Consider the following 25,749-nt stretch of genomic DNA (forward strand, 5'->3'; position numbering starts at 1 on the left):
CGACGCTAACGCATCTGTACTCAGGAAACAACAGTACAGCGAGTAGCAATGGTGCTAGCACGGCGCTAACGCATCTGTACTCAGGAAACAACAGTACAGCGAGTAGTAATGGTGCTAGCACGGCGCTAACGCATCTGTACTCAGGAAACAACAATACAGCGAGTAGTAATGGTGCTAGCACGACGCTAACGCATCTGTACTCAGGAAACAACAGTACAGCGAGTAGTAATGGTGCTAGCATGGCGCTAACGCATCTGTACTCAGGAAACAACAGTACAGCGAGTAGTAATGGTGCTAGCACGACGCTAACGCATATGTACTCAGGAAACAACAATACAGCGAGTAGTAATGGTGCTAGCACGACGCTAACGCATCTGTACTCAGGAAACAACAGTACAGCGAGTAGTAATGGTGCTAGCACGACGCTAACGCATCTGTACTCAGGAAACAACAGTACAGCGAGTAGTAATGGTGCTAGTGTAACGGATGTGAAATGGCTAGCTAGTTAGCGGTGGTCCGCGCTAATAGCGTTTCAATCGGTTACGTCACTCGCTTTGAGACCCTGAAGTAGTGGTTCCCCTTGCTCTGCAAGGGCCACGGCTTTTGTGGAGCAATGGGTAACGATGCTTCGTGGGTGACTGTTGTTGATGTGTGCAGAGGGTCCCTGGTTCGCGCCCGTGTCGGGGCGAGGGAACGGTCTGAAGTTATACTGTTACACTAGCACGACGCTAACGAATCTGTACTCAGGAAACAACAGTACAGCGAAGCCTTATCATTACAAAAAGTATTTATCTGGGTGATATTTTTTTTATAGGCGCACTGGTGCTCCTGTATTGAAATTCCAGGTCGCACAGGAAAATATTAAGGAGCATGTGCGACTGAAACGGTGGGGGGGTGGGGGGTATTTATTGTCTCTCCTAGGGTGGTGGAACGCCAGGACCTGGCCTGTTTTCCTCTGCTCAGACTTACACCAGAGGTTTATACAACAACAGCAGGATCGATGAGTTAGCCAGCTATCTTCTTTTTTTCTTTTCTTTTAAAGAGACGCTAGAAATGGGCGTGGTTTCAAAAACGCATATCTAAGTTGAGATTTTTGAATGAACCAGAAAATCCATAGTTATTTCTGGTTCTTTATAAAAGTTAGATGGCTAGCCCTTATTGACCCTGCCTTGCAGTACACCCCTCTCAATGTGAAGATGTACATTACGGATAAATACTGTTGGAATAAGAATTGTACGTTTTTCTCAGTCTGTACATTTGTTTATTTTTTCACATACATATACAATGCAAACACAAGAGAAAATATATCACATGTAAATAGCACTTGATTAACACACAGAGAAAATACACAAAGCCAGAGTTCTAAAAAGTTATAATTTAATTAAAAAGCATTACAACTGACCTACTCTATATTGAAACAGACATACTCAATTCATGTTAAAAAACACTGAGTTCACTTTGTACAATTTGATTTCATGTGGCATACACAAATAAACAGTCAGTCAAAAATATGAGACAAATATGTGAGCACTCTATGTGTTAAATACATCAGTTAATTAATGAGTTATGTTAAATCTCTCTTTCCACACTGGGAGCAGTGGTAAGGTACTTCCCCTGTGTCTGTTACCTCATGGTCTTTCAGGTTCCCTAAGTAGGTAAAAATCTTTCCAAGATATATCTCTCTGCAATGTGGATTCTTTCAAGGCTTCTCCGCAGAGTGTGTCAGCTCATGTTTTTTCAGGTATCTTGACTGTGTGAAACTCTTTTCACACTGGGAACAGGGGTGAGGCTTCTCTTTTATGTGTGTCCACTCATGTCTTTTCAGGCCCAGTAACTGAATAAAAGTCTTTCCACACAAGGAGCAGTGTAAGGGCTTTTCTTCTGTGTGAATTCTCTCGTGTGTTTTCAGGTGCCCCAACCGGGTAAAACTCTTTCCACACTGGGAACAGGGGTGAGGCTTCTCTTTTATGTGCGTCCACTCATGTGTTTTCAGGCCCCATAACTGGATAAAACTCTTTCCACAATGGGAGCAGTGGAAATGCTTCTCTCCTTTGTGTAATATCTTATGTTTTGTCAGACCCCCTAACTGAGTAAAACTCTTTCCACACAGGGAGCAGTGGAAGGGCTTTTCTCCTGTGTGAATTCTCTCATGTGTTTTCAGGTGCCCCAACCGGGTAAAACTCTTTCCACAATGTGGGCAGTGGTAGGGCTTTTCTCCTGTGTGAATTCTCTCATGTGTTTTCAGGTGCCTCATCCGGGAAAAACACTTTCCACAAAAGGAACAGTTGAAGGGCTTTTCTCCTGTGTGCATTCTCTCATGTTCCTTCAGGCCCCCTAATTGGGTAAAACTCTTTCCACAATCGGAGCAGCGGAAAGGCTTCTCTCCTCTGTGCCTTCTCTCATCCATTTTCAGCTGCCATAACCGGGCAAAACTCTTTCCACACTGGGAGCAGTGGAAAGGCTTTTCTCCTGTGTGTATCATCTCATGTCTTTTCAGGCAAAATAACATGGCAAAACTCTTTCCACACTGGGAGCAGTGGAAAGGCTTTTCTCCTGTGTGTATCATCTCATGCCTTTTCAGGGACCCTAACCGGGTAAACCTCTTTCCACAGTGGGAGCAGTGGTGTTGTCCTGCTGGGTTAGACGTCTCTGGCTCCTCTGAGTCTGGTCTTTCACCTGCCAAAGAAAAATTGATTGTTTATTTAAAAGAGAGACCTGAATGAAACAACTGTCTTCCTATGAAGACAGTTACTTGTGTTAGCGAAATTACTGGAAGTCTACAGGTATGCTAGCTAAAATAACCTATTTTTCAAGAGAGACCAGGTCCAATAGCTGCAAGGGGAACTAAGTTTCAGCCAAAACAATTTACATACACTAACACAACATTAAACAAAACTATAGACACACATACAGTAAAAGTTACATATTATGTAAAAAAACACAAATGCCTTGACTAAAAAACAGCGGTCCTAAAGACAATTACACTCTTCTATGATATTTACATCAATCAAGTGTTTAACCTGTTTGGGATAGGGGGCAGCATTTTCACTTTTGCATGAAATGCGTGCCCAGAGTAAACTGCCTGCTACTCTGTCCCAGATGCTAATACATGCATATTATTAGTAGTATTGGATAAAAAACACTCTGAAGTTTCTAAAACTGTTTGAATGATGTCTGTGAGTATAACAGAACTCATATGGCAGGCGAAAACCTGAGAAAAATCCAACCAGGAAGTGGGAAATCTGAGGTTTGTAGTTTTTCAAAGCTTGGCCTACCGAATACACAGTGTCTATGGGGTTAAGTTGCACTTCCTAAGGCTTCCACTAGATGTCAACCGTCTTAAGAAACTTGTTTCAGGCTTCTGCTATAAAGGAGGGGGGAATGGGAGCTGAATGAGTCAGTGGTCTGGCAGAGTGTCTCAGGCTCATGACGCGCGCTCCCGACAGAGTTAGCTCTCGTTCCAGTGCTTTGCTACAGACGATGGAATTCTCGGGTCGGAACATTATTGTTGATTTATGTTAAAAACATCCTAAAGATTGATTCCATACATTGTTTGATATGTTTCTACAACCTGTAATGGAACTTTTCGAGTTTGTCTGGACCTAGTGCTCATGAAGATGGATTACTGGGCTTAACACGCTAACAACTAGTGGCTATTTGTACATAAATTATGGACTTTATGGAACTTTAAGGAACAAATCAGTCATTTATTGTCAAACTGGGATTCCTGGGAGTGCATTCTAATGAAGATCATCAAAGGTAAGTGAATATTTATCATGTTATTTCTAACTTCTGTTGACTCCAACATGGCGGAAATTTCTTTGGCTGGATTTGGCTCTGAGCGCCGTACTCAGATTCTGCTTTTTCCGTAAAGTTTTTTTGAAATCTGACACAGCGGTTGCATTAAGGAGAAGTCTATCTTTAATTCTGTGAATAACACTTGTATCTTTCATCGATGTTTATTATGAGTATTTCTGGGATTTCTGTGGCTATCTGCAAGATCGCCGGATGTTTTGGAATCAAAACATTACGACACGTAACGCGCCAATGTAAACTGAGATTTTGGGATATAAATATGCACATTATCGAACAAAACATTCATGTATTGTGTAACATGATGTCCTATGAGTGTCATCTGATGAAGATCAAAGGTTAGTGATTCATTTTATCTATATTTCTGCTTTTTGTGACTCCTATGGAGTCTCCTTGGCTGGAAAATGTCAGTTTTTTTTGACTTGGCTCTGAACTAACATAATCATATGTTCTGCTTTCGCTGTAAAGCCTTTTTGAAATCGGACACAATGGGTAGATTAACAAGATGTTTATCTTTCATTTGCTGTATTGGACTTGTTAATGTGTGAAAGTTACATATTTCTAAAAAATATTTTTGAATTTCCCGCGATGCCTTTTCAGCGGAATGTTGTCGAGGGGTTCCGCTAGCGGAACGCCTGTGCTAGAAAGGTTAAACTCCACCAACGAGACAAGATCATCAAATTTTTACATTTTTGGGGCGGCAGGTAGCCTAGTGGTTAGAGCGTTGGGCTAGTAACTGAAAGGTTGCAAGATCGAATCCCCAGGCTGACAAGGTAAAAATCTGTCGTTCTGCCCCTGAACAAGGCAGTTAACCCACACACCCAAATATGTGTACACTGACTTGCTCTATAGTGGGTCCATCCAATGTAGCAATGACATGATTGCATGCCTTGCATTTGAAAATACCATGCATTTTGTTTTACCTGAATTCAGAACCAGATTCAAATCATACAGATTCTGTTGTATGGTGTAAAATGCTATTTGGGCATTTTCAAAAGCTAAAGATAAACTACTACCACTTGAATTAAGAACAGTATCATCTGCATAAAAATGAACATCCGCTGTTTCAAGATCCCCAATGTTGTTGATATACAAGATGAACAACAGTGGGCCCAAAATAGAACCTTGCGGAACACCTGAGCACAACTCTATGGACTCAGATTTACAACCATCCGCCATTACACATTGGTTAATAAATGACCTATCAAATCGTACACAATCTAGAGCATGACCAGTAATTCCACAACATTTTAACCTTTGGTCCACAGTGTCAAATGCCTTCGACAAATCAATAAAGACACACAATGTAACTTCTTGTCAAGAGCACAGTGGATGTCGTTTAAAACCTTCAATGTTTCTGAAACAGTGCTGTGGCCAGACGTAAAACCTGATTGCATTCCATTTAAGATGTGGTTTTCTTGGAAGCCTTCAGCTGCCTACTAACTAAGGACTCCAGGACCTTTGACAGTACAGATGATTTTGATATGGGTCGATAGTTGTCAAGTAGCGAAGGATCTCCACCTTTCAGGAGAGGCAGCACAAAAGCAGATTTCCATAACATTGGGGATTTCCTTAACGTCAAGCGTAAGGTTAAAAATACATGTTTAAGGGGGAAGGGGAGCTAGGAACTGCACTGTTGGAGCTAGAAACACAAGCATTTCACTACACTCGAAAACAACATCTGCTAAATATGTGTCTGCAACCAATAACATTTGATTTGATGAACCCTGATGTTTATCTTCTATCTTTGTATCCATTTCACTCTTTTCAAAGTGGGGACTTAAAGATCCTCACCTCACGCCTCCTAAAATAACTGTTCAGCAGGATGCAAGGTAAGTGTCACGAATATCACCGAAGGTGGCTCCCCTTCCCGTTCGGGTGGCGCTCGGCGGTCGTCATCACCCGTCTACTAGCTGCCACCGATCCCTTTTTCCCTTTTCGTTTGGTTTTGTCTTGATTGTTTTCACCTGTTCCTTGTTGGGGTTGTTGGGTTGGTGTTATTTAAGTTCGATTAGCCCGCTTGTGTTTGTGCGGGCTTGTTTCTGTTATGTAAGAGGTGTTATTTATTATTGTGGGTTTTCCGCTGTCCGGTTAGATACCAGTGTGTACTTAGGTGGAGTGTATTACGCCTGTGTTCGGCGTCACCTCTTGTACGTTTTCGGTTGGACATTAAAGCGTGTTTTTTCCCGTATCCTCTGCTCCCTGCGCCTGACTCCACACCCATTCACTCTTTGAGCGTTACAGTAAGACTAATGAGGACTAATGTCTGTATGATTTGTTAATCTGTTACATCTTTCAGGAGATCCAGAAGCTGTGTGGAGTATTCCCAACAGGCCAAGGACTGGGTATAGCAGAGTGTCTGAACAGAAGACATTCAACTTTAGAACCCCGTTGGTCCAGCAGGCTGTCTAGGATACCGTTGGTCCAGCAGGCTGTCTAGGATCCCGTTGGTCCAGCAGGCTGTCTAGGATACCGTTGGTCCAGCAGGCTGTCTAGGATCCCGTTGGTCCAGCAGGCTGTCTAGGACCCCGTTGGTCCAGCAGGCTGTCTAGAACCCCGTTGGTCCAGCAGGCTGTCTAGAACCCCGTTGGTCCAGCAGGCTGTCTAGAACCCCGTTGGTCCAGCAGGCTGTCTAGAACCCCGTTGGTCCCGCAAGCTGTCTAGAACCCCGTTGGTCCCGCAAGCGGTCTAGAACCCCGTTGGTCCAGCAAGCTGTCTAGGATCCCGTTGGTCCAGCAGGCTGTCTAGGATCCCGTTGGTCCAGCAGGCTGTCTAGGACCCCGTTGGTCTTGTCTAGGACCCCGTTGGTCCAGCAGGCTGTCTAGGACCCCGTTGGTCCAGCAGGCTGTCTAGAACCCCGTTGGTCCAGCAGGCTGTCTAGAACCCCGTTGGTCCAGCAGGCTGTCTAGAACCCCGTTGGTCCAGCAGGCTGTCTAGAACCCCGTTGGTCCAGCAGGCTGTCTAGAACCCCGTTGGTCCAGCAGGCTGTCTAGAACCCCGTTGGTCCCGCAAGCTGTCTAGAACCCCGTTGGTCCCGCAAGCTGTCTAGAACCCCGTTGGTCCCGCAAGCGGTCTAGAACCCCGTTGGTCCAGCAAGCTGTCTAGGATCCCGTTGGTCCAGCAGGCTGTCTAGGACCCCGTTGGTCTTGTCTAGGACCCCGTTGGTCCAGCAGGCTGTCTAGGACCCCGTTGGTCCAGCAGGCTGTCTAGAACCCCGTTGGTCCAGCAGGCTGTCTAGAACCCCGTTGGTCCAGCAGGCTGTCTAGAACCCCGTTGGTCCAGCAGGCTGTCTAGAACCCCGTTGGTCCCGCAAGCTGTCTAGAACCCCGTTGGTCCAGCAGGCGGTCTAGAACCCCGTTGGTCCCGCAAGCTGTCTAGAACCCCGTTGGTCGAACAAGCGGTCTAGAACCCCGTTGGTCCCGCAAGCTGTCTAGAACCCCGTTGGTCCAGCAGGCTGTCTAGAACCCCGTTGGTCCAACAAGCGGTCTAGAACCCCGTTGGTCCCGCAAGCTGTCTAGAACCCCGTTGGTCCAAAAAGCGGTCTAGAACCCCGTTGGTCCAGCAAGCTGTCTAGGATCCCGTTGGTCCAGCAAGCTGTCATGTGGCGGGAAGACAAAACAGGTCATATACAAAGACCCAGACTTCAAAGTTGACCCACCAGATCTACCTCCCAACATCGCCCCGGTGGACACCAGACCTACCTCCCAACATCGCCCCGGTGGACACCAGATCTACCTCCCAACATCGCCCCGGTGGACACCAGACCTACCTCCCAACATCGCCCCGGTGGACACCAGACCTACCTCCCAACATCACCCCGGGGGACACCAGATCTACCTCCCAACATCGCCCCGGTGGACACCAGACCTACCTCCCAACATCACCCCGGGGGACACCAGACCTACATCCCAACATCACCCCGGTGGACACCAGATCTACCTCCCAACATCGCCCCGGTGGACACCAGACCTACCTCCCAACATCGCCCCGGTGGACACCAGACCTACCTCCCAACATCACCCTGGTGGACACCAGACCTACCTCCCAACATCACCCTGGTGGACACCAGACCTACCTCCCAACATCACCCCGGTGGACACCAGACCTACCTCCCAACATCGCCCCGGTGGACACCAGACCTACCTCCCAACATCGCCCCGGGGGACACCAGATCTACCTCCCAACATCACCCCGGGGGACACCAGACCTACCTCCCAACATCGCCCCGGTGGACACCAGACCTACCTCCCAACATCGCCCTGGTGGACACCAGACCTAATTCCCAATATCACCCCGGTGGATACCAGACCTACCTCCCAACATCGCCCCGGGGGACACCAGATCTACCTCCCAACATCACCCCGGGGGACACCAGACCTACCTCCCAACATCGCCCCGGTGGACACCAGATCTACCTCCCAACATCGCCCCGGTGGACACCAGACCTACCTCCCAACATCACCCCGGGGGACACCAGACCTACCTCCCAACATCACCCCGGTGGACACCAGACCTACCTCCCAACATCACCCCGGTGGACACCAGACCTACCTCCCAACATCACCCCGGTGGACACCAGATCTACCTCCCAACATCACCCTGGTGGACACCAGACCTACCTCCCAACATCACCCCGGTGGACACCAGACCTACCTCCCAACATCACCCCGGTGGACACCAGATCTACCTCCCAACATCGCCCCGGTGGACACCAGACCTACCTCCCAACATCACCCCGGGGGACACCAGACCTACCTCCCAACATCGCCCCGGTGGACACCAGACCTACCTCCCAACATCACCCCGGTGGACACCAGACCTACCTCCCAACATCACCCCGGTGGACACCAGACCTACCTCCCAACATCACCCCGGTGGACACCAGACCTACCTCCCAACATCACCCCGGTGGACACCAGATCTACCTCCCAACATCACCCCGGTGGACACCAGACCTACCTCCCAACATCACCCCGGTGGACACCAGACCTACCTCCCAACATCACCCTGGTGGACACCAGATCTACCTCCCAACATCACCCCGGTGGACACCAGATCTACCTCCCAACATCACCCTGGTGGACACCAGATCTACCTCCCAACATCACCCTGGTGGACACCAGATCTACCTCCCAACATCACCCCGGTGGACACCAGACCTACCTCCCAACATCACCCTGGTGGACACCAGACCTACCTCCCAACATCACCCTGGTGGACACCAGACCTACCTCCCAACATCGCCCCGGTGGACACCAGACCTACCTCCCAACATCACCCCGGGGGACACCAGACCTACCTCCCAACATCACCCTGGTGGACACCAGACCTACCTCCCAACATCACCCCGGGGGACACCAGATCTATCTCCCAACATCACCCCGGTGGACACCAGACCTACCTCCCAACATCACCCCGGTGGACACCAGACCTACCTCCCAACATCACCCCGGTGGACACCAGATCTACCTCCCAACATCACCCCGGTGGACACCAGATCTACCTCCCAACATCACCCCGGGGGACACCAGATCTATCTCCCAACATCACCCCGGTGGACACCATACCTACCTCCCAACATCACCCCGGTGGACACCAGACCTACCTCCCAACATCACCCCAGGGGACACCAGACCTACCACCCAACATCACCCTGGTGGACACCAGATCTACCACCCAACATTGCCCTGGTGGAAAGAAAAAATTAAACCAAACTTTAAACCTAACTTTGCAACTACCTTTAGCGAGCCTAATAATGGCAGTGTGATGTCGTGGGACACCATCAAAAACATGTGATGCAATCATTGGTGGTTGTGTGCAGTGTGAATGATATGCAGATCACCTGGAGCAGCACCATTCTCTCCCTCAGGGGTGTATTCATACCGGGACACTCATGGCCATAGACATCAGAATGAATAGAACAGGATTGGAACCTCTAACCCTGGTCAACTCATGGTCATAGACATCAGAATGAATAGAACGGGATTGGAACCTCTAACCCTGGTCAACTCATGGTCATAGACATCAGAATGAATAGAACGGGATTGGAACCTCTAACCCTGGTCAACTCATGGCCATAGACATCAGAATGAATAGAACGGGATTGGAACCTCTAACCCTGGTCAACTCATGGTCATAGACATCAGAATGAATAGAATGGGATTGGAACCTCTAACCCTGGTCAACTCATGGTCATAGACATCAGAATGAATAGAACGGGATTGGAACCTCTAACCCTGGTCAACTCATGGTCATAGACATCAGAATGAATAGAACGGGATTGGAACCTCTAACCCTGGTCAACTCATGGTCATAGACATCAGAATGAATAGAACGGGATTGGAACCTCTAACCCTGGTCAACTCATGGTCATAGACATCAGAATGAATAGAACGGGATTGGAACCTCTAACCCTGGTCAACTCATGGTCATAGACATCAGAATGAATAGAACAGGATTGGAACCTCTAACCCTGGCAATTTGACTGGTCAACTCATGGGAACACTTGCAATGGCTGCCTAGTGATGTCATCAAATCAAAGTGTGTCACCTGCTTCATAAACAACAGATTAACAGTGAAACGCTTTCTTTCAGGCTCTTCCCAACAATGAGAAGAGAAAGAAAATAGAGAAATAAAGTAAAACACGTAATAATAAATACACAATGAGTAACGATAACATGGCTGTATACACAGGGGTAACAGTACTGAGTTGATGTGTAGGGGTACTAGGTAACAACATGGCTGTATACACAGAGTACCAGTACTGAGTTAATGTGTAGGGGTACTAGGTAATAACATGGCTGTATACACAGAGTACCAGTACTGAGTTGATGTGTAGGGGTACTAGGTAATAACATGGCTGTATATAAACAGAGTACCAGTACTGAGTTGATGTGTAGGGGTACTAGGTAATAACATGGCTGTATATACTCAGGGGTAACAGTACTGAGTTGATGTGTAGGGGTACTAGGTAATAACATGGCTGTATATACTCAGGGGTAACAGTACTGAGTTGATGTGTAGGGGTACTAGATAATAACATGGCTGTATACACAGGGGTAACAGTACTGAGTTGATGTTTAGGGGTACTAGGTAACAACATGGCTGTATACACAGAGTACCAGTACTGAGTTAATGTGTAGGGGTACTAGGTAATAACATGGCTGTATACACAGAGTACCAGTACTGAGTTGATGTGTAGGGGTACTAGGTAATAACATGGCTGTATATAAACAGAGTACCAGTACTGAGTTGATGTGTAGGGGTACTAGGTAATAACATGGCTGTATACACACAGAGTACCAGTACTGAGTTGATGTGTAGGGGTACTAGGTAATAACATGGCTGTATACACAGAGTACCAGTACTGAGTTGATGTGTAGGGGTACTAGGTAATAACATGGCTGTATATACTCAGGGGTAACAGTACTGAGTTGATGTGTAGGGGTACTAGGTAATAACATGGCTGTATATACTCAGGGGTAACAGTACTGAGTTGATGTGTAGGGGTACTAGGTAATAACATGGCTGTATACACACACAGAGTACCAGTACTGAGTTGATGTCTAGGGGTACTAGGTAATAACATGGCTGTATACACAGAGTACCAGTACTGAGTTAATGTGTAGGGGTACGAGGTAATAACATGGCTATATACACAGAGTACCAGTACTGAGTTAATGTGTAGGGGTACGAGGTAATAACATGGCTGTATACACAGAGTACCAGTACTGAGTTAATGTGTAGGGGTACGAGGTAATAACATGGCTATATACACAGAGTACCAGTACTGAGTTGATGTCTAGGGGTACTAGGTAATAACATGGCTGTATACACAGAGTACCAGTACTGAGTTGATGTGTAGGGGTACTAGATAATAACATGGCTGTATACACAGAGTACCAGTACTGAGTTGATGTCTAGGGGTACTAGGTAATAACATGGCTGTATACACAGAGTACCAGTACTGAGTTGATGTGTAGGGGTACTAGGTAATAACATGGCTGTATACACAGAGTACCAGTACTGAGTTGATGTCTAGGGGTACTAGGTAATAACATGGCTGTATACACAGAGTACCAGTACTGAGTTGATGTGTAGGGGTACTAGGTAATAACATGGCTGTATACACAGAGTAGCAGTACTGAGTTGATGTGTAGGGGTACTAGGTAATAACATGGCTGTATACACAGAGTACCAGTACTGAGTTGATGTGTAGGGGTACTAGGTAATAACATGGCTGTATACACATAGTACCAGTACTGAGTTGATGTGTAGGGGTACTAGGTAATAACATGGCTGTATACACAGAGTACCAGTACTGAGTTGATGTGTAGGGGTACTAGGTAATAACATGGCTGTACACACAGAGTACCAGTACTGAGTTGATGTGTAGGGGTACTAGGTAATAACATGGCTGTATACACAGAGTACCAGTACTGAGTTGATGTGTAGGGGTACTAGGTAATAACATGGCTGTATACACAGAGTACCAGTACTGAGTTGATGTGTAGGGGTACTAGGTAATAACATGGCTGTATACACACAGAGTACCAGTACTGAGTTGATGTGTAGGGGTACTAGGTAATAACATGGCTGTATACACAGATTACCAGTACTGAGTTGATGTGTAGGGGTACTAGGTAATAACATGGCTGTATACACAGAGTACCAGTACTGAGTTGATGTGTAGGGGTACTAGGTAATAACATGGCTGTATACACAGAGTACCAGTACTGAGTTGATGTGTAGGGGTACTAGGTAATAACATGGCTATATACACGGAGTACCAGTACTGAGTTGATGTGTAGGGGTACTAGGTAATAACATGGCTGTATACACAGAGTACCAGTACTGAGTTGATGTGTAGGGGTACTAAGAAATAACATGGCTATATACACGGAGTACCAGTACTGAGTTGATGTGCTAGGTAATTGAGGTAGATATGTACATATACAGTTGAAGTCGGAAATTTACATACACTTAGGTTGGAGTCATTAAAACTCGTTTTTCAACCACTCCACACATTTATTGTTAAAAAACGGTCGTTTTGGCAAGTCGGTTAGGACATCGACTTTGTGCATGACACAAGTAATTTTTCCAACAATTGTTTACAGACAGATTATTTCACTTATAATTCACTGTATCACAATTCCAGTGGGTCAGAAGTTTACATACACTAAGTTGACTGTGCCTTTAAACAGCTTGTAAAATTCCAGAAAATTATGTCATGGTGTTAGAAGCTTCTGATAGGCTAATTGACATCATTGGAGTCAATTGGAGGTGTACCTGTGGATGCATTTCATGGCCTACCTTCAAACTCAGTGACTCTTTGCTTGACATCATGGGAAAATCAAAAGAAATCAGCCAAGACCTCAGAAAAAAAAATGGTAGACCTTGTGGCGGATGAATAAGAATTAGTTGGGTAACATAGATAATTAAGATGTCTTATCTGCATAATATGCTGATGTGATATACTTGTTATTAGAATGTATCCCTTCGGACTCTGGTGTTGGCAGTTGCACTTCTTCCCTCAGCTGGGGCTCAGTCACCTGGGGCCCAGAGAGGGGAGAGGTCAGGCTTGTCTTTCACATGTCCCTGGTGCTATGCAGAATATCAGGAAGGGAAGAGGACAGGAGGGAACATTGTCTTCATATGTGAATGTATCTGTTAAACTATGTTAAGGGATGGTGTGATTAATGGGGAACCAATTACTGGTTTCCACAATGTCTGTGCGCAAGTCACTCCCTCCTTTGGCCTTGGGGGATGTGTGTGGTAGTGTCTAGAGTAGACAATTGATTTATGCCATTGGATGAGTTGGTGTTTTTGTGCTATGAAGTACCAGGTGCGAAATTAGAACCTCGTCTTAGGGACCAAACTGAACGATAATTTATAGCGAATGCTATCTGGCTACGGGATACTCCTTTCTCATTTATAAAGTCTCACTTTGTGAACTGTTCCCAATATCTGTGGTTTGTCATGTCGACTAGGGGAAGGTGGATCTTTGCTATAAAAGATCTCAGCAGCCATTGTGTTGCCACTCTCAACGGATCATTAGAAAATGGTGAATCGTTGACAAGTCATTGCTATTGCAAAGCTCTCATTATTAAAGATTTAGTTAAAGTATAACTCTGCCTTGTGTGATAAGTTTGTCCTCATTTGATAGTAAAGAAATAATCCACCACAACCTCCACAAATCTGGTTCATCCTTGGGAGCGATTTCCAAATGCCTGAAGGTGCCACGTTCATCCGTACAAACAATAGTACGTAGTAAGTATAAACACCATGGGACCACGCAGCCGTCATACCGGTCAGGAAGGAGATGCATTCTGTCTCCTAGAGATGAACGTACTTTGGTGGGAAAAGTGCAAATTAATCCCAGAACAGCAGCAAAGGACCTTGTGAAGATGCTGGAGGAAACAGGTACAAAAGTATCCATATCCACAGTAAAACGAGTCCTATATCGACATTACCTGAAAGGTCGCTCAGCAAGGAAGAAGCCACTGCTCCAAAACCGCTATAAAAAAAGCCGGACTACGGTTTGCATCTGCACATGGGGACGAAGATCATACTTTTTGGAGAAATGTCCTCTGGTCTGATGAAACAAAAATAGAACTGTTTGGCCATAATGACCATTATTGACCATCAATGACCATCATGTTGTGGGGGTGCTTTGCTGCAGGAGCGACTGGTGCACTTCACAAAATAGATGGCATCATGAGGAGGAAATTTATGTGGATATATTGAAGCAACATCAAGACATCAGTCAGGAAGCTTGGTCGCAAATGGGTCTTCCAAATGGACAATGACCCCAAGCATACTTCCAAAGTTGTGGCAAAAAGGCTTAAGGACAACAAAGTCAAGGTATTGTGGGCCATCACAACGTCCTGACCTCAAGCCTATAGAACATTTGTGGGCAGAATTGAAAAAGCTTGTGCGAGCAAGGAGGCCTACAAACCTGACTCAGTTACACCAGCTCTGTCAGGAGGAATGGGCCAAAATTCACCCAACTTATTGTGGGAAGCTTGTGGAAGGCTACCCTAAACGCTTGACCCAAGTTAAACAATTTAAAGGCAATGCTACCAAATACTAATTGAGTGTATGTAAACTTACTGACCTACTGGGAATGTGATGAAAGAAATAAAAGCTGAAATAAATAATTCTCTCTACTACTTTTCTGACATTTCACATTCTTAAAATAAAGTGGTTATCCTAACTGACCTAAGACAGGGAATTCTTACTAGGATTAAATGTCAGGAATTGTGTAAAACTGAGTTTAAATGTATTTGGCGAAGGTGTATGTAAACTTCCGACTACAACTGTAACTAGGAATAAAGTGAAAGATAATAAACAATAGCAGCAGCGTATGTGATGTGAGTCAAAGTTACTGCAGATAGTCCAGGTAGCCATTTGGTGAACTATTTAGCGGTCTTATGGCTTGGTGGGGTAGAAGCTGTTCAGGGTCCTGTTGGTTCCAGCCTTCGCACATCGGTACCTCTTGCCGTACGTGATACAATCATTTCCATGGTAATGTAGAATGTTCATTCAAATGATGCTAACGGATGTGGCTCTTGCAATGGAATGTATTTGTTGTAATGTCAGTTGAGTTGATGCAACAAATCACAGCACAGACTGATGGGAACACTTCCTGCTTTTAGTTACTGCTTTGCCCAGTGAGGCTTGTTTTGCAACCTGGTGATGTTTTGGAACCGGGCTGCCTCCCAGGTCTGAGCCAGCACATGGAGTAATGAGGAGGATTCTGTGGGAAGATCCCAATTGCATACTCCTCACGTCGCCTCTGCTCATCTTCTTCTCAAAACACACATTGGATGAGAGACAGAGGTCCTCTGGCTTTGTCATCCAATGCGTTCTGAGAAGGAGAGAGGACACAAAGAGTATGCAATTGGGATCTTCCCTGCGCTTTACATAAACCCCACGGTTCTCAAACATTGTACCTAGAGATCTACCGTCCTGTAGGTTCTCAATCCAACCCTAATCAAGCCCAGCTGTTGGAGTGAAAATCTACAAGATCTACATGTTTGTAAATCCCTGGTCTAACTAATGCTGAGTGACACTGTGAATTGCTTAGTAACAATGTAATTGTTGTTTTGTTATCTTCCTGGAATCCAATGTAGCTGCTGTAGTGGTCAGGGTAGTTAGATATAACTGCTGCCACCAAAAGCTGGGATGACCCGTCGTTGGCCTTGACCTAGATGTTCTCCCCTCAGCATCCACTCCAGGGTGAGGACCCGTCGTTGGCCTTGACCCAGATGTTCTCCCCTCAGCATCCACTCCAGGGTGAGACCTGTCGTTGGCCTTAACCTAGATGTTCTCCCCTCAGCATCCACTCCAGGGTGAGACCTGTCGTTGGCCTTGACCTAGATGTTCTGCTGCATCGTCAGTCTGATGTTCTACCTCCTCCATTATCAGAATAAACTGGTCCCATTGTCGACAGCAGGGACATTCCCTGTCTGTTGGTAGAGGTAGGCATCTCACTCAACTGCACCACCAGTCATCGTGCGTTCTGTGTACAGTAAAGGTGGTCTAGAGTTTTTCCCCCTCTGGTTGCACATTTAACATGCTGGTAGAAATGAGGTAAAACAGATTTAAGTTTGCCTGCATTAAAGTCCCCGGCCACTAGGAGCGCCGCCTCTGGATGAGCTTTTTCCTGTTTTCTTATGACCCTATATAGTTTGTTGAGTGTGGTCTTAGTTCCAGCATCGGTCTGTGGTGGTAAATCGACATTGTTATTTATTTTTTTACCCTTTGTAAATAGTTAACCTGGCACCATCTCTTCGGTGAAGCATGGTGGTGAGACCTGAAAATAGCTGTGCAGCGACGCTCCCCATTCAACCTGACAGAGCTTGAGAGGATCTGCCGAGAAGAATGGGAGAAACAAGTGTGCCAAGCTTGTAGCGTCATACCCACGAAGACTCGAGGCTGTAATCACTGCCAAAGGTGCTTCAACAAAGTACTGAGTAAAGGGTCTGAAAATGTAAACGTGATATCAGTTCTATATTTTTAAAACATTTGCAAAAATTTCTAAAAACATGTTTTCGCTTTGTCATTATGGGGTATTGTGTGTCGATTGAGGATTTTATTTAATACATTTTAGAATAAGGCTGTAACGTAACAAAATGTAAAAAAAGTCAAGGGGTCTGAATACTTTTCCGAATGCACTGTATATATTTAGCTTAGATGTGCTCCATTTAAACAGTGGACAAAATTATTCAACTCAGTTTCTCCTTCAAGCACCATCTCTCAATCCGTCCTGTGTGTCGTGCGGCAGCATCGCAGTAGTGGAAACCATGATTGTTCTCAGGGCAGGCCTGGTTGGAGCTAGATATGTCCGAGTCGCATTGGGACAGTTCTAGCCTTTTAGCTAACCTTAATCTAATTCTACTAACCTGCCAAGTTATTTGCGCTAACCTGCCACATTATTTGCACTAACCTACCACATGAATTATCCTAACCTTAACCTAATTCTACTAACCTGCCATGTTATTTGCACTAACCTACCACATGAATTATCCTAACGTTAACCTAATTCTACTAACCTGCCACGTTATTTGCACTAACCTACCACATTAATTATCCTAACGTTAACCTAATTCTACTAACCTGCCATGTTATTTGGACTAACCTGCTACGAAAAGTAACTCATGCTAGTCAAAACCCGGCAGACCTGCCCTGAGAACAGTCTTAGTTTCCACTAATGCGCCACAGCGCTCTAGGCAGACTCCGTTTATAGCTCAGTGGCAGAGACACTGCAAATTGAACTCGGTGAGATACTCCTAAATTGATAGTACAATTTGTTTAGGCAATTTTACAGCTAGCTAGCTACTTCACATGCAAGGAACAGGCTTTTTTTTGCGCCTTTCTCAAATCATCAACAGCCTATAGTCGCATCATGCAGCCCATATATCTTCTGATTTCTAAGACATTCTAAGGTTTGTGTCATTCAAAAATAGTTGAGAAATGACTCGACATCTAGCATATAGGACCTGTTTCAAATGATCACTTTTACGCTCAACATAGCCACTTCATATTCACACTCTCGCTCCGGAATGGGAAAAATATCCTTTCTATTTTATTCAGCCAAGTTAAATTATATTCTTCTTATCATAAAAAAAGTAACAGGACACAGAAGTTTGGGCACCACTGACCTAGAATCACATGGAGCAAGGTTACCGATGTCCCTAATCCATGTAACAGACATTAGAATTCCCATTTTAAAGTTGCTGATTTTAAAATCAGTATTTCTGTTAATAATTATAATTCTTAATTGATTCTTATACACATGTGGTATAGACATTGTTACCTTCCCACAAGACAAACTGAAAATGTCTCTCACAAACAAGGGAACTAACAAAGAAACTCCCTGGGACAACCAAAACCAAACAGGTGGGGTTGTAGAAGGGGTTCTGAAAGACATCCTTTAAAGTTGACATGCAACTAGGAAATGTGTCCTAAACGTTTCCCACCATGGAGGCCTGGTTTCACAACTTAAACAGGGAAGACACCGGATAAAAGGCTTGGTTTCACAACTTAAACAGGGAAGACACCGGATAAAAGGCCTGGTTTCACAACTTAAACAGGGAAGACACCGGATAAAAGGCCTGGTTTCACAACTTAAACAGGGAAGACACCGGATAAAAGGCCTGGTTTCACAACTTAAACAGGGAAGACACCGGATAAAAGGCCTGGTTTCACAACTTAAACAGGGAAGACACCGTATAAAAGGCCTGGTTTCACAACTTAAACAGGGAAGACACCGGATAAAAGGCCTGGTTTCACAACTTAAACAGGGAAGACACCGGATAAAAGGCCTGGTTTCACAACTTAAACAGGGAAGACACCGGATAAAAGGCCTGGTTTCACAACTTAAACAGGGAAGACACCGGATAAAAGGCCTGGTTTCACAACTTAAACAGGGAAGACACCGGATAAAAGGCCTAGTTTCACAACTTAAACAGGGAAGACACCGGATAAAAGGCCTGGTTTCACAACTTAAACAGGGAAGACACCGGATAAAAGGCCTGGTTTCACAACTTAAACAGGGAAGACACCGGATAAAAGGCCTGGTTTCACAACTTAAACAGGGAAGACACCGGATAAAAGGCCTGGTTTCACAACTTGAACAGGGAAGACACCGGATAAAAGGCCTGGTTTCACAACTTAAACAGGGAAGACACCGGATAAAAGGCCTGGTTTCACAACTTAAACAGGGAAGACACCGGATAAAAGGCCTGGTTTCACAACTTAAACAGGGAAGACACCGGATAAAAGGCTTGGTTTCACAACTTAAACAGGGAAGACACCGGATAAAAGGCCTGGTTTCACAACTTAAACAGGGAAGACACCGGATAAAAGGCCTGGTTTCACAACTTGAACAGGGAAGACACCGGATAAAAGGCCTGGTTTCACAACTTAAACAGGGAAGACACCGGATAAAAGGCCTGGTTTCACAACTTAAACAGGGAAGACACCGGATAAAAGGCCTGGTTTCACAACTTAAACAGGGAAGACACCGGATAAAAGGCCTAGTTTCACAACTTAAACAGGGAAGACACCGGATAAAAGGCCTGGTTTCACAACTTAAACAGGGAAGACACCGGATAAAAGGCCTGGTTTCACAACTTAAACAGGGAAGACACCGTATAAAAGGCCTGGTTTCACAACTTAAACAGGGAAGACACCGGATAAAAGGCCTGGTTTCACAACTTAAACAGGGAAGACACCGGATAAAAGGCCTGGTTTCACAACTTAAACAGGGAAGACACCGGATAAAAGGCCTGGTTTCACAACTTAAACAGGGAAGACACCGGATAAAAGGCCTGGTTTCACAACTTAAACAGGGAAGACACCGGATAAAAGGCCTAGTTTCACAACTTAAACAGGGAAGACACCGGATAAAAGGCCTGGTTTCACAACTTAAAAAGGGAAGACACCGGGTAAAAGGCCTGGTTTCACAACTTAAACAGGGAAGACACCGGATAAAAGGCCTGGTTTCACAACTTAAACAGGGAAGACACCGGATAAAAGGCCTGGTTTCACAACTTAAACAGGGAAGACACCGGATAAAAGGCCTGGTTTCACAACTTAAACAGGGAAGACACCGGATAAAAGGCCTGGTTTCACAACTTAAACAGGGAAGACACCGGATAAAAGGCCTGGTTTCACAACTTAAACAGGGAAGACACCGGATAAAAGGCCTGGTTTCACAACTTAAACAGGGAAGACACCGGATAAAAGGCCTGGTTTCACAACTTAAACAGGGAAGACACCGGATAATAGGCCTGGTTTCACAACTTAAACAGGGAGAGCCAACAAAAGTCATTACTCTCTCAGCATCTCTCATGCCTACTGATACACAGGCCAGCAGGTCTTACGTATCACCTGGACCAGCACGGGTCAGCAGGTCTTACGTATCACCTGGACCAGCACAAGCCAGCAGGTGTTATGTATCACCTGGACCAGCACAGGCCAGCAGGTCTTACGTATCACCTGGACCAGCACAGGCCAGCAGGTCTTACGTATCACCTGGACCAGCACAGGCCAGCAGGTGTTACGTATCACCTGGACCAGCACAGGCCAGCAGGTGTTACGTATCACCTGGGGCAGCACAGGCCAGCAGGTCTTATGTATCACCTGGACCAGCACAGGCCAGCAGGTGTTATGTATCACCTGGACCAGCACAGGCCAGCAGGTCTTATGTATCACCTGGACCAGCACGGGTCAGCAGGTCTTATGTATCACCTGGACCAGCACAGGCCAGCAGGTCTTATGTATCACCTGGACCAGCACAGGCCAGCAGGTCTTACGTATCACCTGGACCAGCACAGGCCAGCAGGTCTTACGTATCACCTGGACCAGCACAGGCCAGCAGGTGTTACATATCACCTGGACAGCACTTGGCAATAGGTCTTACGTATCACCTGGGGTAGCACGGGTGAAACGTCTTCTGACTAATGAGATGACACCAATCAGTGCACAATTACTTTTGCAAAAAGCAGCTCTGGAGTAGTTTCAGAACTAATGAGCTGCTCTACAACAGTGAACACACTGACCACAGAACTGTAACAGAAGCAGATTGTGGTCTAATCCACTGTTCTTACCTGAATCTGAATCTCCCTCTTCTTCTCCTCTCACAGTTCCACTCAGACCCGGTGTTTTCCTGCAGTCCACCAGCCGCACAGACACCCTCTTCAGACCCCACAGTAAGGCAACCGTGGGAGAGACACGACCTGGGGACCCTGGGAGAGGGAAAGACATGTCCTGGAAACCACAAAAATAAACAATCAATTTAGGGTGGGAAACACTCTCCTACCTTGATTCCTCTCATTCTCTGGACCTCCTGCTATAAATGTTGTGGAGGAGAACGTCCAAGAGGAGGAAGCTCAGATCAGAAACACACCTACCTTTATTCCTCATTCTCTGGACCTCCTGCTATAAATGCATTAGAGGAGAAAGTCCAATCAGAATCACCTGTATTTGCCAAAAACATTCACATATCAGTATTCGGATGAACCTCAAATATTCTCCTCCAATGCATTTTATAGCAGAAGGTCCAGGAATTAAGGACTGTTGAGAACCAGAAACACTTTGTGGCTGGGATGTACTCACACCACTCCCCCTCTGCTCTGGGGTGTGGCTCTCTGGAGATGACTCCACCTTCAGCCTGTTGCTAGGAAACCAATCCTTGTCTTTCACGTCCCATTCTTTGTCGCAGTGAATAGAATCGTCATCACCACCAAACTGTCTGGGACTCGCGGGTGTCACATTAGATACTTCCTGTATCTTTCTGATGTCCTCCTTCACTGTAGAGCCCTGGGAGGGCCAGGAAACGGAATATTGCCTCGTTTTTGGATCTGTAAAAGGAAAGTGTTTGACTACCGGTAAAAACATAGGTTATAGCTTGCTCTCTCATCTGATTCCAAACATATCACTTATCATCCTAGGACCTTCCGTCGGAGAGCAATAGACAAGCGAACTCTGAATACAAACTAAACAAAAAACATAAATCCCCTTTTAAAAAATAACTTTTTTTTTTTTTTTACGAGGTCAGTAGAATGCCCCTTTAAAACCCTGGTTCAACAACTGCATAGTGTGTCCCCTGTTAAGACAATACTCACTGGTGTTAATCGGATCTTCAGTCTCCTCCTCTTTCACTACAAAAGGGTCTTCTTCTTTCAATGTGATATCCTCCTCCGTCTCATTTTTCATTCTGAAAGCTTCTACCTCCCCTTCTTCCACTATGACAACCTCTATCCCTTCCTCCTCTTTCACGGTGACAGCCTCTAACCCTTCCATCTCTTCCACTGTAACAGCCTCTATCCCTTCTACTATGACAGCCTCTATCCCCTCTTCCTCTTTCACTGTGACAGCCTCTAACCCTTCCATCTCTTCCACTGTGACAGCCTCTATCCCTCCCATCTCTTCCACTGTGACAGCCTCTATCTCCTCCTCCTCTTCCTCCCTTTTAATTCGACATGCTTCTTCCGTTCCTATCACTGTAATATCCCCCTCTTCTTCTTTAATGACAATGTTCATCCCCAGAGCTGCTTTCTCCGTCCAGCAGACCTCCTCTTCATTAGCAGGAGGAGAGTAGCTTTGTGAGCTCATTGTGTCGGGAATGTTAGCTAGCTAGCTATCATTAGCGACTACCCTAGTGCTCGGCTCGATAACACATTAGCAAATTTAACAAGCAAATTACGTTTAAATGAACTAGTAGATACGTTAACAGAAGTGTGTTTAAATCACTGGGATGGATTTGTGTAGCTACACAAACATGGTCTACAGAGCTTCAATGTTTCTACTTCTTGTCGGCTAGCAAGCTACCGAGGTGGTTGAACCGTGTCGTTCCAGAAGCGTCCAAAGCAGTCGGTCGTCACTAGTTACCACAGCCTCAAAGTCATAAGCCCCACCCATTTCTACAATTTATCTTCTTAAAATTTAATTTCAACCTTAATCCTAACCACATTGCCAACTTTATGCTGAACCCTAAATTAAGACCAAAAATCAAATGTTTGTTTTCATTAATTTTTCGTTATAGTCAATTTTTACTTTGTGGCTGTGGTAACTAGTGGAAACCCGTGTGTCCACTACATTATACGTCACGCGAGAAGCATCACCTGAAAATCTCACTTCGCCGTCTGCTGAATGGAGTCGGTAACGCAGTTTCTAAAAATATTCACTAAATCAAATCAAATTGTATTGGTCACATACACATGGTTAGCAGATGTTAAGGGTCACATACACATGGTTAGCAGATGTTATTGGTCACATACACATGGTTAGCAGATGTTAAGGGTCACATACACATGGTCAGCAGATGTTATTTGTCACATACACATGGTTAGCAGATGTTATTGGTCACATACACATGGTTAGCAGATGTTAATGGTCACATACACATGGTTAGCAGATGTTATTGGTCACATACACATGGTTAGCAGATATTATTGGTCACATACAAAAAATGCTGAGTTGTAGTCAATGAACAGCATTCTTACATAGGTATTCCTCTTGTCCAGATGGGATAGGGCAGTGTGAAGGCGATTGTATTGTCAGTGGACCTTTTGGGGCGGTAGGCAAATTGGTGTGGGTCTAGGGTATCAGATAGGGTGGAGGTGATATGCTCCTTGACTAGTCTCTCAAAGCACTTCATGATGACAGAAGTGAGTGCAACGGGGCGATAGTCATTTAGTTCAGTTACCTTAGCTTTCTTGGGAACAGGAACAATAGTGGCCATCTTGAAGCATGTGGGGAAAACAGACTGGGATAGGGATTGATTGAATATGTCCGTAAACACACCAGCCAGCTGGTCTGCGCATGCTCTGAGGACGCGGCTAGGGATGCCGTCTGGGCCGGCAGCCTTGCGAGAGTTAACACGTTTAAATGTTTTACTCACGTTGGCCACGGAGAAGGAGAGCCCACAGGCTTTGGTAGCGGGCCATGTCAGTGGCACGGCCCGCTGAAAGCGAGCAAAGAAGTTGTTTAATTTGTCTGGGAGCAAGACGTCGATGTCCGCGACGGGGCTGGTTTTCTTTTTGTAATCCGTGATTGACTGTAGACCCCGCCACATACGTCTCGTGTATGAGCCGTTGAATTGCGACTCTACTTTGTCTTTATACTGACGCTTTGCTTGTTTGATTGCCTTGCAGAGGGAATAGCTGCACTGTTTGTATTCGGTCACGTTTCCAGTCGCCTTGCCATAATTACAAGCGGTGGTTCGCGCTTTCAGTTTTGCGGGAATGCTGCCATCTTGCCAGCTTCTACTTCTAAAAACCCACCTTTCCAGAAATAAGTCTCTCACTGTTGCCCCTCGCCCCCCAGCTGTGCCCTGGACACCATATGTGAATTAATTGCCCCCCATTTATCTTCAGAGTTCGTACTGTTAGGTGACCTAAACTGGGATATGCTTAACACCCCAGCCATCCTACAATCTAAACTAGATGCCCTCAATCTCACCCAAATTATCATGGAACCCACTAGGTACAACCCTAAATCCGTAAACACAGGCACCCTCATAGATATCATCCTGACCAACCTGTCCTCTAAATACACCTCTGCTGTTTCCAATCAGGATCTCAGCGATCACTGCCTGCGTCAGTAATGGGTCCGCGGTCAAACCACCACCCCTCATCACTATCAAACGCTCCCTAAAACACTTCAGCGAGCAGGCCTTCCTAATCGACCTGGCCCGGGTATCCTGGAAGGATATTGACCCCATTCCATCAGTAGAGGACGCCTGATTATTCTTTAAACGTGCTTTCCTCACCATCTTAAATAAGCATGCCCCATTCAAGAAATGTTGAACAAGGAACAGATATAGCCCTTGGTTCACTCCAGACCTGACTGCCCTTGACCAGCACAAAACATCCTGTGGCGTTCTGCATTAGCATCGAATAGCCTCCGCGATATGGAACTTTTCAGGGAAGTTAGGAACCAATATACACAGGCAGTTAGGAAATCAAAGGCTAGCTTTTTCAAACAGAAATTTGCATCCTGTAGCACAAACTCCAAAAAGTTCTGGGACACTATAAAGTCCATGGAGAATAAGAGCACCACCTCCCAACTGCCCACTGCACTGAGGCTAGGAAACACTGTCACCACCGATAAATCCACAATAATTGAGAATTTTAATAAGCATTTTTCTACGGCTGGCCATGCTTTCCACCTGGCTACCCCTACCCTGGTCAACAGCTCTGCACCCCCCACAGCAACTTGCCCAAGCCACCCCCATTTTTCCTTCACCCAAATCCAGATAGCAAAATGTGGACCCCTACAAATCAGCTGGGCTAGACAATCTGGACTCTCTCTTTCTAAAATTATCCGCCACAATTGTTGCAACCACTATTATTAGCCTGTTCAACCTCTCTTTCGTATCGTCTGAGATCCCCAAAGATTGGAAAGCTGCCGCGGTCATCCCCCTCTTCAAAGGGGGAGACACTCTAGACACAAACTGTTACAGACCTATATCTATCCTACCCTGCCTTTCTAAGGTCTTCGAAAGCCAAGTTAACAAACAGATCACCGACCATTTCGAATCCCATCTTACCTTCTCCGCTATGCAATCTGGTTTCCGAGCTGGTCATGGATGCACCTCAGCCACGCTCAAGGTCCTAAACGATATCATAACCGCCATCGATAAAAGACATTACTGTGCAACCGTATTCATCGACCTGGCCAAGGCTTTCAACTCTGTCAATCACCACATTCTTATTGGCAGACTCAACAGCCTTGGTTTCTCAAATGACTGGCTCGCCTGGTTCACCAACTACTTCTTAGACAGAGTTCAGTGTGTCAAATCGGAGGGCCTGTTGTCCGGACCTCTGGCAGTCTCTATGGGGGTGCCACAGAGTTCAATTCTTGGGCCGACTCTTTTCTCTTTATATATCAATGATGTCGCTCTTGCTGCTGGTGATTCTCTGA

The 25,749-nt window shown here is 45.7% G+C and overlaps 1 protein-coding gene across 1 annotated transcript; it reads right to left on the minus strand.

Moving 5' to 3' along the window:
• Positions 1–1,244: 1,244 nt before the first annotated feature.
• LOC120041757 (zinc finger protein 436-like) lies at positions 1,245–22,706 on the minus strand. Its single transcript, XM_038986619.1, has 5 exons — positions 21,948–22,706; positions 21,439–21,683; positions 20,931–21,090; positions 2,181–2,676; positions 1,245–1,928 (listed from the first exon to the last, which is right to left on the minus strand). Exons 1-5 carry the CDS (start codon positions 22,435–22,437, stop codon positions 1,700–1,702), a joined length of 1,620 nt encoding a protein of 539 aa, XP_038842547.1. The 5' UTR covers positions 22,438–22,706; the 3' UTR covers positions 1,245–1,699.
• Between the last annotated feature and the right edge of the window lie 3,043 nt (positions 22,707–25,749).

Source organism: Salvelinus namaycush, unplaced genomic scaffold, assembly GCF_016432855.1.
Source record: "Salvelinus namaycush isolate Seneca unplaced genomic scaffold, SaNama_1.0 Scaffold529, whole genome shotgun sequence".
In the NCBI taxonomy this organism is placed as follows: Eukaryota; Metazoa; Chordata; class Actinopteri; order Salmoniformes; family Salmonidae; genus Salvelinus; species Salvelinus namaycush.